Source organism: Helianthus annuus, chromosome 6 (genome assembly GCF_002127325.2).
Source record: "Helianthus annuus cultivar XRQ/B chromosome 6, HanXRQr2.0-SUNRISE, whole genome shotgun sequence".
Classification (NCBI taxonomy): Eukaryota; Viridiplantae; Streptophyta; class Magnoliopsida; order Asterales; family Asteraceae; genus Helianthus; species Helianthus annuus.
Window position 1 is genome coordinate 118303132 of NC_035438.2, and position 13344 is coordinate 118316475.

The 13344-nt window shown below is 36.6% G+C and overlaps 1 protein-coding gene across 1 annotated transcript; it reads right to left on the reverse strand.

The window, feature by feature from the left end:
* Window positions 1–3071: 3071 nt before the first annotated feature.
* On the reverse strand, window positions 3072–11220 carry LOC110865717 (F-box protein PP2-A15). The gene is made up of 3 exons (XM_022115045.2): window positions 10806–11220; window positions 9238–9356; window positions 3072–3666 (listed from the first exon to the last, which is right to left on the reverse strand). The coding sequence occupies exons 1-3, from the start codon at window positions 11106–11108 to the stop codon at window positions 3204–3206; spliced, it is 885 nt and encodes a 294-aa protein (XP_021970737.1). The 5' UTR covers window positions 11109–11220; the 3' UTR covers window positions 3072–3203.
* Between the last annotated feature and the right edge of the window lie 2124 nt (window positions 11221–13344).

The window sequence follows — 13344 nt, forward strand, 5'->3', positions numbered from 1 at the left end:
TCGACCTAGGGTTTGCGTGTTGCGACCTGTCAAACATGGAAAAATAGAGGTAAAAACGTTGAACCACACATGTACGTTGCGTCGTATTAACTTGCAAAATTTGAAACAAAACATAAAAAAGTTGAACCACACTTGTACGTTGCGTCGTATTAACTCGAAAAATTAAGAACTATACGTAAAACGAAAAATTTGCCAAAGATGAAAAGTATAAATGACAAAAGTTGTGAAGTTAAATTGCAAATAATGAAAAGTTTTGGGTTAAAGTTAAAAAAACAAATTATGTAGGGTTAAAATTGCAAAAGGTAAAAACTTTTAGGTTAAAAATAATGAAAAGTTTGGGTTAAAGTTAAAAAAACAAATTATGTAGAGTTAACATTGTAAAAGTTAAAAACATTTGGATTAAAATTAAAAAAGGAAGTTTTTTTTTTTTTTTTTGAAAAACTCACAAAGCACATGTTACAAGTTGTTATGCACAAAAAGTTTGCTTATTTATATATGGAATAATCAGTGTTTAATTTTTTTTATAAGACCATGCGTAGTGGGCAATATTGATCATTGGGCGTTTTGTGCCATGTGGCAGCCCAGTCAGCAATGAAGCATTATGTGGCGTTTTCTAAAATGGGTATAGTGGGGATGTGGAGATTGTAGGGTATTATGTTTGTAATAAAATAAAATAAAAAAAACATTTAAAAAATCTTATTGGCCAAATAATAGAAGCTGAAATGTGATTGGACAACAAAACCCCCCATTAGGCGTGATTTAAAAAATGCCATAACCAAAAACTCCCCAAACACGCCCATACGTAGTGGTATGTGGGCGATATTGGGCGTGATTGACAAAAAACGCCCTAAAGGGCAACCACTACGGGTGGTCTAAGTTCATAATGTTTTTTTTCTAAGTGGGGTGGTTGAAAATTTTCAAAGGGTGCGTGTGAAAATTTCCAAGGGGTGCGGTCGAAATTTCCGGCGAAAAATAACACTAAAAATTATTTTTTCAAGAGGTACGCCCGCCCACTCACGGCTTGGGGTGGGTACGCCCTTGACCCGAATACACTACCCGAGCTACTCCCCAAATACCCTTACTACCAACCAACCTGTGAAACTTGTTTGACACATTTAGATAAGTTGATTAAACAGGTCATGTTAGGGTTACACGATTACAAGTACGTGCAGGTTATTGTTGATATATTTTACACTAACAAAAATGTAGCCATGTTCGGATTAAACAAATCAATCCCTATGACACTCCTAAGTGCTAATTGTCCTGAAAGTTAAATGTGTTTTCAGGAAATAGAAAGCCATATCAAGTTATAAAAACTACAACTTGTCAAGTTACTCTTTTGTACTAGTTGCAATTTTAACCCATTTACTTGTAGCCAGTCGTCTATTCTATATATGTTTACTATGTAATGGCTTAAACGTGTAAATTTTTAAAAAGTTGCATTAAGGTTAAATGAATAATACTAAAAAATGGTCAAAGATGAATTACACAAAGCAAAAACTCACCCAACGGGAAAAATCCTAAAATATATTCAAACTTGATAGAATGAAGTGTTTTGGGTCGACGCTACCCGACTCGTTATGACCCATACCCAGAATTTACATGTTGTAAGATTTTACCCGACCCGCTTATTGACTTATGCGCCTGAGTTACAAAATGCAAAGAGAAACTTTGCTTCCCAAAAAGGATCTTCAAGATAATGTTCATGTTTTCAGTCCTCATTTGGCTATCAATCCCTTCAAAATTTGCAGTTACATTGGGTGTTCTGGAGTTTTCATCGCTACCCATCCTCTCAAGATCCATCATCCAGACACCGTTTGGCATCCAATAGGTAATCAATCAAAGGCGCTAGGAACACGTAAGGCCCAAAGGGTGAACCTCGGGCCTTGGTGCAAGGCGCTTAAAAAATGAGGACTTTTTTTATGCAAGGCGTACAATACAAACAGACCAATTATACATGTTTTAGGCTGGTTCATAGCCATTTTGCATGTTTTAAACCAGTTTTAGCTCACCGAAGCACCTTGATGGCTGCAACCGGGCGCCCACACGAGCGCCGCCTTTGACTCCTATGCCAATTTAGAGACGAAATTGGGTGGAGATGCCAAAAGGAAGCTTGAAAATCATACACTTGCTTCTTCAACAAGATTCTTCACAATGCCATTTAAAGGGTTCAATTACACTACACACAAGAGTATTTGGCCTGCTGGCCATCAGAGGCGGATCTAGGCCACTTTTGTGGGTTCCCAGTAACACATTCGGTTTAGAAAAAAACGGAAAAAATTAGTGAGAACCTCGTATGATTTGGAAAAAAATAGTGAGAATTTACCAAAAGAAACCCAGTGAAAAAAGGTCTTAGATCCGCCACTGCTGGCCATTCTAGAATGAGGTTACGAATGTAAATATCATAAAACCAAAACCAAAAGCAAAATGCAAAAGCCAACCTTGTTTCTTTTAAACCAATAGATGAAGATACAGAGAAATTTAATGAATAAATCATCCATAATCATTACAATCAGAAACAGATAATATCATTGTTGTAATCATATTTCACACATTAATCACTTTATATAAACTTAAAAAATTGGATCATAAACACATCTGTAAAATTATCAAGAGTAAACTGCCAAAATAGTCCCTTAGTTTTGGTCACTTTTGCTACTTTAGTCCAAAACTCAAACCTTTTGAATCTGGGTCCCTGTGGTTTCAAATTTGTTTAGCCATTTTCATCCAAAAGCAAAATCTGGTCAGATTTTTCGGTTGACATCCAAGTTTTTTGTCTTTTTCCACCCTTTCAATGAAGGGCAAAATGGTCAGATTTTTTTAATTTGTTATAATAAAACGTTAATGGACCATTTTGCCCTTCATTAAAAGGGAGGAAAAAAAAAACAAAAAGACTGGATGTGAACTGAAAAATCTGACCAGATTTTGATTTTTGATGAAAATGGCAACAAAACTGAAACCACATGGACCCAGTTTCAAAAGGTTTTGAGTTTTGGACTAAAGTGGCAAAAGTGACCAAACCTCGAGGACCATTTTGGCAGTTTACTCAATTATTAATGAACACTGAGGTCACATACCTAACTGCAAAAAAATTGATCAAGACAACATCCTCCATTACAGTATAGGCTGCATTATATTTCTTAACTAATATATATAGGGAATACGGAAAAGGTTGCGCAACAGTGCGTGACACATACCTCAAACTAGTTCAACAACCTTCTCCTTGTACCCCCTTTAAGCGCGCTCGGGATTATTGATACAGCATCTACGCATATTCCACCTTTCGAGTGCGTGCAGTCTATTTGCTTCATTGAGAATCTGACTTCGGTGGGGGGATCGGACGCGTTTACAATAAACTCCCCGACTTTGTATTCTATCCAGGAACCCCGTTTATGGCATCCATTCGCTTCGTCTTCAGCACAATCGTCTAAAAAATATTCTGTAGATGACTCTTGACCATCTGATGTTGACATTTCAAACCTTACGGGTTTTATTTCCCAGCCATGAGTGTGGTCGTAATAGCAAACGCGGCGTCCCAACCTTTTGGAGAATCTTCCCAAGTGTATTCTAAATGATAATGTGTATATATCGGCTGGAAGATTGAACCTTACACTACCGTCCACCTCAAACCACCATATTTGCTGCAAATAAGCCACAACGTTGAACCTGCAAACACTAGCGAAATCAATATGTTCTCCTCACTTTAAATAAAACATGTTAGTTATTGCTAATTGTTAATTTAGAAGTTAACAAAAACATGTAAGTTGTAACATGTCAAATGGATTGATAGTCATCCTAAGTGTTATTACACATTTTTTAACCTCTTCAACCTTTTTATCTAAAAAAACCTAGGTATTATTTTGAAGCTATGTTGTCAAAAGTGCGCTGGGCGCGCGCCTAGGCGCTCAAGCGCAGCGAGGCGAGGCTATAGCGCCTGGTGGTAGCTTAGGCGCAAATCTGGGCTTTTTTTTTGTAAAGACGGTGCTCATGCGAGCCCGGAACCAGGCGCAGCGAGAGAAAAACGTGGGCTTAATTCTGTTAGGCGCTCATGCTATTTTTAAAGCTTTTTCACAGCTGTAAACCATTGTTTCAACCATAGTTATCAAAGGCGCGAAGCGCACTCAAGGCGCTTAGGCTCCGCTTAGGGCCAAGGTGATAGGCGCAAAAAAAGCGTGGGCCTGAGAAAAAAAAAGCGCACTTAAATAAAAAAAAAGCTCATTAAAGCAATAAAGTACTCAAAACCAAAACAAAAATGTTCATACTCGCATTTAAAAAGTCTTAGATAACAAAATACTCAAAACCAACATGTTAATATTCGAAAACAAATAGTTCATTAAAGTAATAAAAGAGTAAGCAAAAAAATACTGCAGTAGAGCCCTATAAATACTGCAGAAAAAGTGGAATTTACGAATTAATACAAACTGAATATTACTAAACGAGATTTTGATCTTTAGTGATATCATTTGTTAGTAAAATCCCTATAAATACTGCAGAAAAAGGGGATATTACGACTTAATAAAGAAAAATATTAAATATCAATAGGATTTAGGCTACGCTATAATTAGCTTGGAAGCAAAAGCGCAATTACTGGGAATCGCCCAGAAAAAACGCCTAGGCGCCAAAAGCGCACGCTTTTGATAACTATGGTTTCAACTGACTTGAAAAGTCAACCTTTTAACCATTGGATAAAGATGTGTTTCCTTGTCCTTTTAGTCTAATCAGCCACCACCGGACCATACTCATCTTTTTTAAAAATTAAATGGCTTTTATAATAGTTTCTTTATTTTATGTGGAATTGTGTTAATTTTCAAAGCATAATATATCTTTTAATTTTTTTTTCCTCTATAGGCACCTATCTTAATAAAGCCCTCGCTTTTTTTGCACCTTGCGCCTAGGCTCCCGCCTTGCGTCTTTGACAACATAGTTTTGAAGTAATGTTTTTGTTAATCATATTCAATATTAACTATTTATAAAAAAAAAAATTTTGAATAAAAAAAGTTGATAGAATCATAGATGTACCCAGTGCATTTTGACCCACATTTAAAAAAAAAAATCATTTTGAGCCGTTTCGTAACTCGCTTATTTCGCCACCTCAGTGTTGTTAACAGCAAGCATAGCACTTGGCACTTGCTATAGCGTTTAGTGTGGCGATGCGATTACATGTCGCAATCTAATTTTGGCGCCTCCATCTTGGTTTTAAAATGCGCGCATAATGCGTGATGCGCCCGATGCACTAATGAGAGCGCATCGCAACAGCTGATGCGATGCGTTTACGTGATGCGAGAATATTGCGCACATTTCGCATAATGCGCTCATCGCATAATGCGCTCTGATGCACGCAACATTGTTTCTTATGCTTTTTTTCCAGATTTTATGAACTGTGTTTGGTTTTTTCCATAATTAACATCTTAGTATGCTTGATTTGAACCAAAAAACACAACTCTTATCTTCTAATTACGTCAGTTGTTTTACTTTAAGTATGTTTTTATAAGTTTTTATGTATAAATAATTTTTAACTATTTTTTTTATAAAGAACGCATCACATACGTGATGCGCTCGCATCGCACATCACGCATCGCGCATCACGCATCACGCATCACGCATCAGATATTTGGACTAAATGCAGACATTTGGACTAAATGCATCGGAGCGCATCACGCAATTTAAAACCAAGGCCTCCATAGTGTGAAAATAGCGGGATTCTAGGTTTTTTTTTTGTTTTAATACAAATAGCAATAATATATGCCTATAAAATAGCAAAATTTCCGTTTTATTTTTTTAATATACATATGAAAACAGCATATTTTGATAAAATACTGATAAAACACACATAAAATATTTCTAAAATTATCTTCTAGCGTATCGCTAAACATAAAATAGCGTGCACTATTTCATTGCTATTGCTACGTAGCATATAGGTAGCTTGTCACTATAGTCCGTTGTTCGCTATTAACAACTATGCACCACCACCACTAAAATTATGAGATGACAATCACTTACTACACTTTTAGAACACGGTATATAACCTATTTGTTTAACAAGTTTAGGGTTTTAAGTTTCAATTAAAACTAAAGCAGTTTAACGAGAAAACTTGTACCTCTTAAGTAACATAAAATCAAAACCTACAAGATCACAACACACTGAAAATAGCTTGTATTTTGTAATATAATATATCTATACTTTTATAAATTTTGGAGTGTTAGAAACATTTGATCCACATTTTATTATGTTTGTAAATCAGTAAACAAAGCATGTATGTTTGCATGTATAATAGCATGTGTACGTGTACATGTGTTTAACATTAAACGTCATTTTTTATGCAAAGTTTTGTTTGATCACAATAAGTGTAGCTCACAGTAGTGGCTGTAGGCTTGACGTTCAGTTTGGCAGTTTTTTCCGTTATTATTTGAAAACCACCAAATCATCAGGCAACTAAACATGGTGCTTTGGGTTTACTTTTGGTGTATGTGTGGTTTTAAAAAAAAAAAAAAGCGAAAAGCGCACAAAAGCGATAAGATGTAAAACCGAGGCACAAAGCGCCAAGTGCAAAACCGCACCGATTTTCATACACGAGGTGCAAATAATTATATAACTTTTATAATTTCCTATAGGTTTCTAGCAACATTTATCCATTATTTAGAGACAAGGAAGCTTTATATATGTTTTACTATGAAGTTTACATACATGTACAACCTGAAAAGCATACTGTACAGCAACCTGCTGCACAAAAAAATGGAAATTACATGAGGCTCACACCTCAGGGTCAATTTTTGGCCAAGAAATTGCACCACAGGTGTGCTTTTTGAAAAAAAAAAAAAAAAAAAAAAAGAAGTGTGCCTTATGCTACCAGAAGCAGGGGACAGGGGCTTGAGCGGGTGTATGCTTTTTCATCAAACATCTTCTGTATGAGCATCCATCCCAAACGCAAACAGAAGGATATTCATGGAGGATTTCTTGTGCGCTACATGAGGCCCTAAGTTGGGGATATGCTATAGAAGAAAATGATGTAGCGTGTGTTATGATAACGAAGAACAAATCACCTTGATTCTACGAATACCCGTGATAATCTTCCCCAAACCCCCAAAATTCAACCCAAAGGGCAGAGAATTTGAAGTGAAAAGTGATTAAACTCGAAATGGATTTCTGACCATTGGAATTACAAGAGCAATACATAAATAGAGACTAAAATTCGAAATGGGCCACAGAAAGGCCATGGGCCAAACACAAGCCCAAAAACAAAATGCATAAAACACCGAAAAAACATAAAAAGTGTCCAAAACTCCCATTAGAATGTGTTTTCTGGGGCGAAACTTGGACAAGGCCCCTCTGGGTCCTTGCCACGGCGTGCTCCTCATTTCAAGCTTCGATTTGACTGGTCAAACACCTAAAACGGAGACCCGTAGCCAAAGTTATGCTCGTTTTCGTAAATCACCCTTGGAAGCTCAATCGTGGGCCTCCAGAAATGTCATGGCCCGATCCTCTACACTTGGGCCTGCATCAGAAAACTAGCCCACTAAAGGACAACGATAGTCATACTGATTTTGTCCTCAACAGTCAGCATAGTGGATTTCATTATACCCGACTTCTATAGTTCCATTTTGAACTTAAGTTCTAGCACTATGTACAACATGTAGGTATGTAACAAACAACTGCAACATCCATCATGATAGCTACCTTAAGCAGTTAAAGCGATCCAAAATCAAATAGCGGTCAAGGTCCGCTATATGATATATAAGTTATAGCGGTGATATAGCGGTAATTTTTATACCATGCATAATTTATGTATTTTTATATATATTATATACATATACCATTAATTTTATATTTTTATATATAAATTCACAAGTATGAGGACTATATATAAACTAATGAAGATGGAGGGGGGTTATATGTTAAAATACCCAAACTTAAATAACCCTAATCATCCCCACTTTCATCATACGCCGTTTTCCGCTCCCCTTCTCTTCTTCATCAGGCATAGTACCCAGTTATCTCTACAATGGTTCAAAATCATGGAGCAACAACTGATTTTTGTTCGAATTAAGGTAACAATTCGTTTCACTTAACCAATTTGGTCAAATTTTGACTAATATCTGATCCAGTTCGCCGCTATTAACTGCATAGTAGCTACCCAAAATTAAACAAACCTAACTGATAGATTTTATTTCTGTAAACTGAAATACTACAAGATAGAAGACCCAATTCGAGATGGATTAATCTCCAGGAACAAATTTCATAATAATATATCGACTCTCCAACTTTGACTAAAATATAAGATATATATAAACATTAATAGAGATAATAAGTAATTCAAACTTGATAGAATGAAGTTTTTTTTTGGTGTGTGTGTGTGTGTGTGTGTGTGGGGGGGGGGGGGGGGAATGAGTTTCTGAGCTGGAATTTGGTTGAACTAGTGCGTGCCCGCATGTCCTGCGGACACGAATGCAGCTCCGAAAACCCGGGCCCGCGTGAGGCAGTTTTTGCACGCACTCGGTTACGTTTTTTTTCCTGCTTATGCGCTGCGCCTCAGCACCGTTTTTGCGCCTAGTCGCGCGCCTTTTTGCGCCTCAGCACCGTTTATTAAAAAAAAACATTTTTTCGCCTAGGCTACCACCAGACACTATAGGTGCGCCTCGCTGCGCCCGAGCGCCTAGGCACGCGCTTTTTGCGCTTTTGACAACATAGATCATGATAGCTACCCAAAATTAAACAAACCTAACTGATAGATTTTATTGTTGTAAACTGAAATACTACAAGATAGAAGACCCAATTCGAGATGGGTTAATCTCCAGGAACAAAGGTACAAAACCCTAACTTCATAATAATACATCGACTCTCCAACTCTGACTAAAATATAAGATATATATAAGCATTAATAGAGATAATAAGTATAACTGGCCCTAAACTTTAGCAATTCATTTACCCACTACCCCCCCCCCCTTTTCCAATAACTACTTTGACCAGCTTTGGGGTCGTATCAACAAACTTTGTAGCGCAATATATACAGGCATAGCTAAAAGCCAAACAGCATCCTTTTCGTGGCACGTCTATTTTTGCTCATTTTTATTAGTTCCTTGATGTGTTCCATTGGGTCTTAACATGACATGTCAGCTCCTAAATTTACCGATATTACATTTATGTGTTGTAGCTTATCAAGACTATCATGTCATACTGTCATAGCTTGCAAAATTAAAAAAATAATTAAATTACAAAAGCATAGGGGTATAAAAAACCTACCTAGATTCTTCAGTATGAACCCAATTCCAGTATCTGCGATCTTCTATTCCAGTTATCGACATTGCCTTAGTGGAGATCGACAAGCAAACTCTTCCGGTAACCTTATCCAACCATACTTCCTGCACCATTACATATTTGCAAATACAAATTACCCAACACTTGACATGCAATCTAAAGCTGCTAAAATGGAAATAGCTAGTTAGCTAGCCAGTTAATTAGTTAGTTAGTTAGTTAGTTAGTTACCACTCCCCCGCAAAAAGAAAAATATCGATAGAAAACTAAGCCAATGACTCCAGTTGCATCATGTCTTATTCAAAAATCCAACAATGTACTAATGATAAGCAAATCGATATAAATCATAGAATAAGTTACTTTTTGAGTCCTTGTGTTTTAGTGGTTTTAACCATTTGAGTCCAAAATCAAAATGTTTAACGGCCTGAGTCCCTAGACACTTTTTTTATAACCATGTGAGTCCTTTTGAGTCTGAATTTTAACCTTTTGAGTCCATTTTTTTAACAAAATTGGACTCACCGTTATAAAATGAACAAAATTGGACTCAAAACGTTATAAAATAAATGGCTAGGGACTCAAGGCTTCAAACTTTTTGATTTTGGACTCAAGTGGTTAAAACCACTAAAACACAGAGACTCAAAAAGTAATTTACTCTAAATCATATAACCATAAGTGACTATTCCTTCTATGAACTACCAAGCTGGAATGTCATGCATTTTCTAGATTAAAGGGCACACAAATTGTAACACTTTTTCAACTCTACTTGATTCATTATTTATCTATATAGAACTGTCTTCATAAAATCCCACATCACCAACATCATCCTATCTTGCTACTATATAATCAAGCAGTCAATTCCACGTAAAAACACACTGCAAAAGAATAAAGGAAACGATAGAGTGTTTGTTCTCAAAAGTAAAGAGTCTATACAGTACACAACTTTACACTGCACTAAGTATACTACTCTAAGTAGCATGTATGTATCCTTAATCAATTATCAAAAGTGGATTAGTTATCGAACTGCAGTAATTAAGAGGCTTGGCTCATGATCACTCATTCACTATCTTCAATCATTCATTCATTAATCCTGACATGAACATTATAAAGTTCAATCATTCATATCATGCAGTGATAAGATCGCATCGCGCGATGCACTTCCACGGTGCGTGCTGATGTGGCGCCTTATGCAGTTGACCAAAATCTGTACAAATATGACCTTTGAGGGAGCAATGCGTTTACGCATTTGAACAAATCTAACTAGAGATGATGAGAATATCTTATATATCAATATCAATGTTTCAAAGGTAACAAGTTTAAAAACTATGACTATCTATAAATAGCTTTCTAGTATTTTCCTAATAACGAAAAGCCATCAGCTTTTATTACAAGAACTATAGTAACTAACAAGATAACCTAATGATCTCCATCACTCCTAAACTTAATTACATCCAAAACAAACAATCTGAAACCCTAATTTAATCCAAAACCCTAAAACTCAATCAACAAAACCAAACAAACAAACATAGCAAAAGTCAAAGAAACAAACAATTAATTACCTTATTGCCATCATCAAAGGGGAGCGGGGTGGAAAGCAGAGCAAAGACATCTTTCTTACAAAGATTCCGGTACCTCTCGGGCGGCAACAACTCCAGCAGATCCTGGTAGTTCCGCGGGAGCTTGGACTCCCAGACGGCGTCCGAAGAGGCCGCTTCGCGAAAGGCGCGATTGAGGCGAGCTAAATTACATATCTCGGGTGGTGTAAGGTGCAAAAATACGTTTGCCACACAACTCCCTGGTATGTCACCGAGTCCTGGACCGTTTGGGGTCCGCTCGGTGAGAGTGGACAAGGAGGCTCCCATGGTAGTACTATTAGGTCATGCTGCCACCGGTGGTGGAGGAGAGATGGTGTTTGTTTCTTCGTTCTTTCTCTGGCTTTTTGGCAACTTGCAGTGGGAGTGATACATGTGGTTTTTGGTTTTGGGACCACGTATAGCTGGCAAACCGGGTCGGGTTGGGTAAGATATAGTGTAAAAGGGTTCATCTTATAGGTCACCGTGATCCACCGTGATCACATCGTCGTAAGTGTGTGATCACGGTAATGATTGCGATGGGTGTGACGTTGGTCACGTTTGTGATTGTTGTTCGGAGCTGTTTCCAAACGATAATGTTGTCGTTGTTCGAAGTTGTTTCCGAACGATAATATTGTCGTTACTCTTTAAAAAAAAAAAGGTTTTTCCCCTTTTTAAATAATCTAACATTTTACTATTTTTTAAAAGCAAATTTTCTTACCAGCACTCTAAAACTTAAAAAAAATACAAATAGGGTTCAAGTTCATTTCCACCTAACTTATCTAGTTGGTCCGACTCTTCCGATTCTACTCTTGATTTTTTTTTTTTTTTTTTTTTTGCAATGGTTGCCGAAGCAGCTGAGGAACTTAAAGATTCGGGACGATTAAAGAACAAAAAATTGTGCCGCGTGGTCAAGAAGTGGCTAATAAAGTTCTAATGAAGGATTACTTTGTCGAAAACCCAAATTACAATGCTAAGACGTTTAGAGCAACATTTTGTTTATCAAAAGAGCTATTATTAAAGATTGTGGGAGATATCAAAACTCAATTTGAATGGTTTCAAGAAGGTGACGACGGTAGGGGAAAAAGAGTTTCACGGTGGCTACAAAAATGCATATCCGCAGTTCGTCAACTTGCAATCGGTAACATTTCTTACGAATATGATAAATATTTAGCTATGTATGGTAGGACTTTAGGTGAATCTCTTGATTTTTTTTTTATTTATTTACTTTTTACAATGCGATTATTAAGTCATACTTTACAAAGTTTCTATGAAGACTGACTAGACGTGACAAAACATGTTTGCACGCCGCACATAAAGCCAGACGGCACCTTCCAGGGATGCTCACTATACGAAGAGTAGATTTAATTTAATTTTATTTTAGTTTTTAAATTTGATTTGTTCTATTTTTCTTGTAGGTTGTTTTTTTATTTTAATTGAACTTTCTTATTTAAGTTTATGTATTTAAAATATGTTGTTTTTATTTTATATTTTTTTAAAAGTTTAGTGATAGAATGTGATAGTGTGATGGGTGTTGCAAGTGTTTTAGTGATGTTGTGATGGAATTGGAGGGAATGAGATCTCAAATTGTGATTGGGTATGATAGTGTGACGGTGTCCCTTCCCTCCTAAATAAGAGTAAAGTTCTTTTTATGTCCTTGAGTTTTGTGATTTTAACTATTTGAGTTCAAAGATAATAATTTTTAATTATCTGAGCATCTAATTTTTTAGTCTGTAACTATTTGAATCTAAGTTTTTGTTAACAAAGTCTGTCAAGTACAAGGGTACTTCTGTTATTTTACACCTAGGTGTAACCCTTTAATGCAAAAGGTACCTGCAACATCTTTCTCTCTTTACCCTCTTTCATCTTCATTACCTTCACCATCACTCAACCACTACCAATGCACCACCACCACCACAGCACCACCACTACCGCACCACCAGCACCATCCTCAGCCCCCTGCTGCCACCACCACAACCACCCACCAAAAATCCATATTTTCAATTTTAAAATCAATTTTTTACTTCAATCGGATACCTTAATGCAGCACTACTATAGCCAAAATGTCGTCGTTGTGAAGCACGAAACCACCACCGAATCACTTTTTCACCGGAAGCCCATTACAGAGTTATCAGGCGGGTGTGCCCCAGACGCCGTAATATTAGTGAAGTTAATTGAGTGAATTGCAACCTTATATGCATCTTTAGGCTTGCAGTGTTGATGATTTGATCTAGTTTAGGCTTGTCATGTTGATGTGCTTTTTTGATGTAATTTAGGATGTGATGGATCTGTTTTTTGTTTGCACGGATGATGACCGTAGGGGGTATTTTAGGAGCATTTTATTTTTTCACATAAAAAGTTAACAGACTTGGTCAACGGCATTACAAGTTTGGATTCAAATAGTTATAGATTGAAAAAACAGGTGCTCGGATAATATGATTTTGGACTCGAGTAGTTAAAACCACCAAAACTCAGGTACTCAAAGAATTTACTATATAAGTAAAGTAGAGATGCATATCTAACAGGT

Coding starts and splice junctions, on each gene's coding strand:
- LOC110865717 (XM_022115045.2), bottom strand. CDS start 11,108: ATGGGAGCCTCCTTGTCCACTCTCACCGAGCGGACCCCAAACGGTCCA. Junction 9,357..10,805: donor CCTTTGATGATGGCAATAAG/GTAATTAATTGT, acceptor GTAATGGTGCAG/GAAGTATGGTTGGATAAGGT. Junction 3,667..9,237: donor GTTCATACTGAAGAATCTAG/GTAGGTTTTTTA, acceptor TAGTGTTTGCAG/GTTCAACGTTGTGGCTTATT.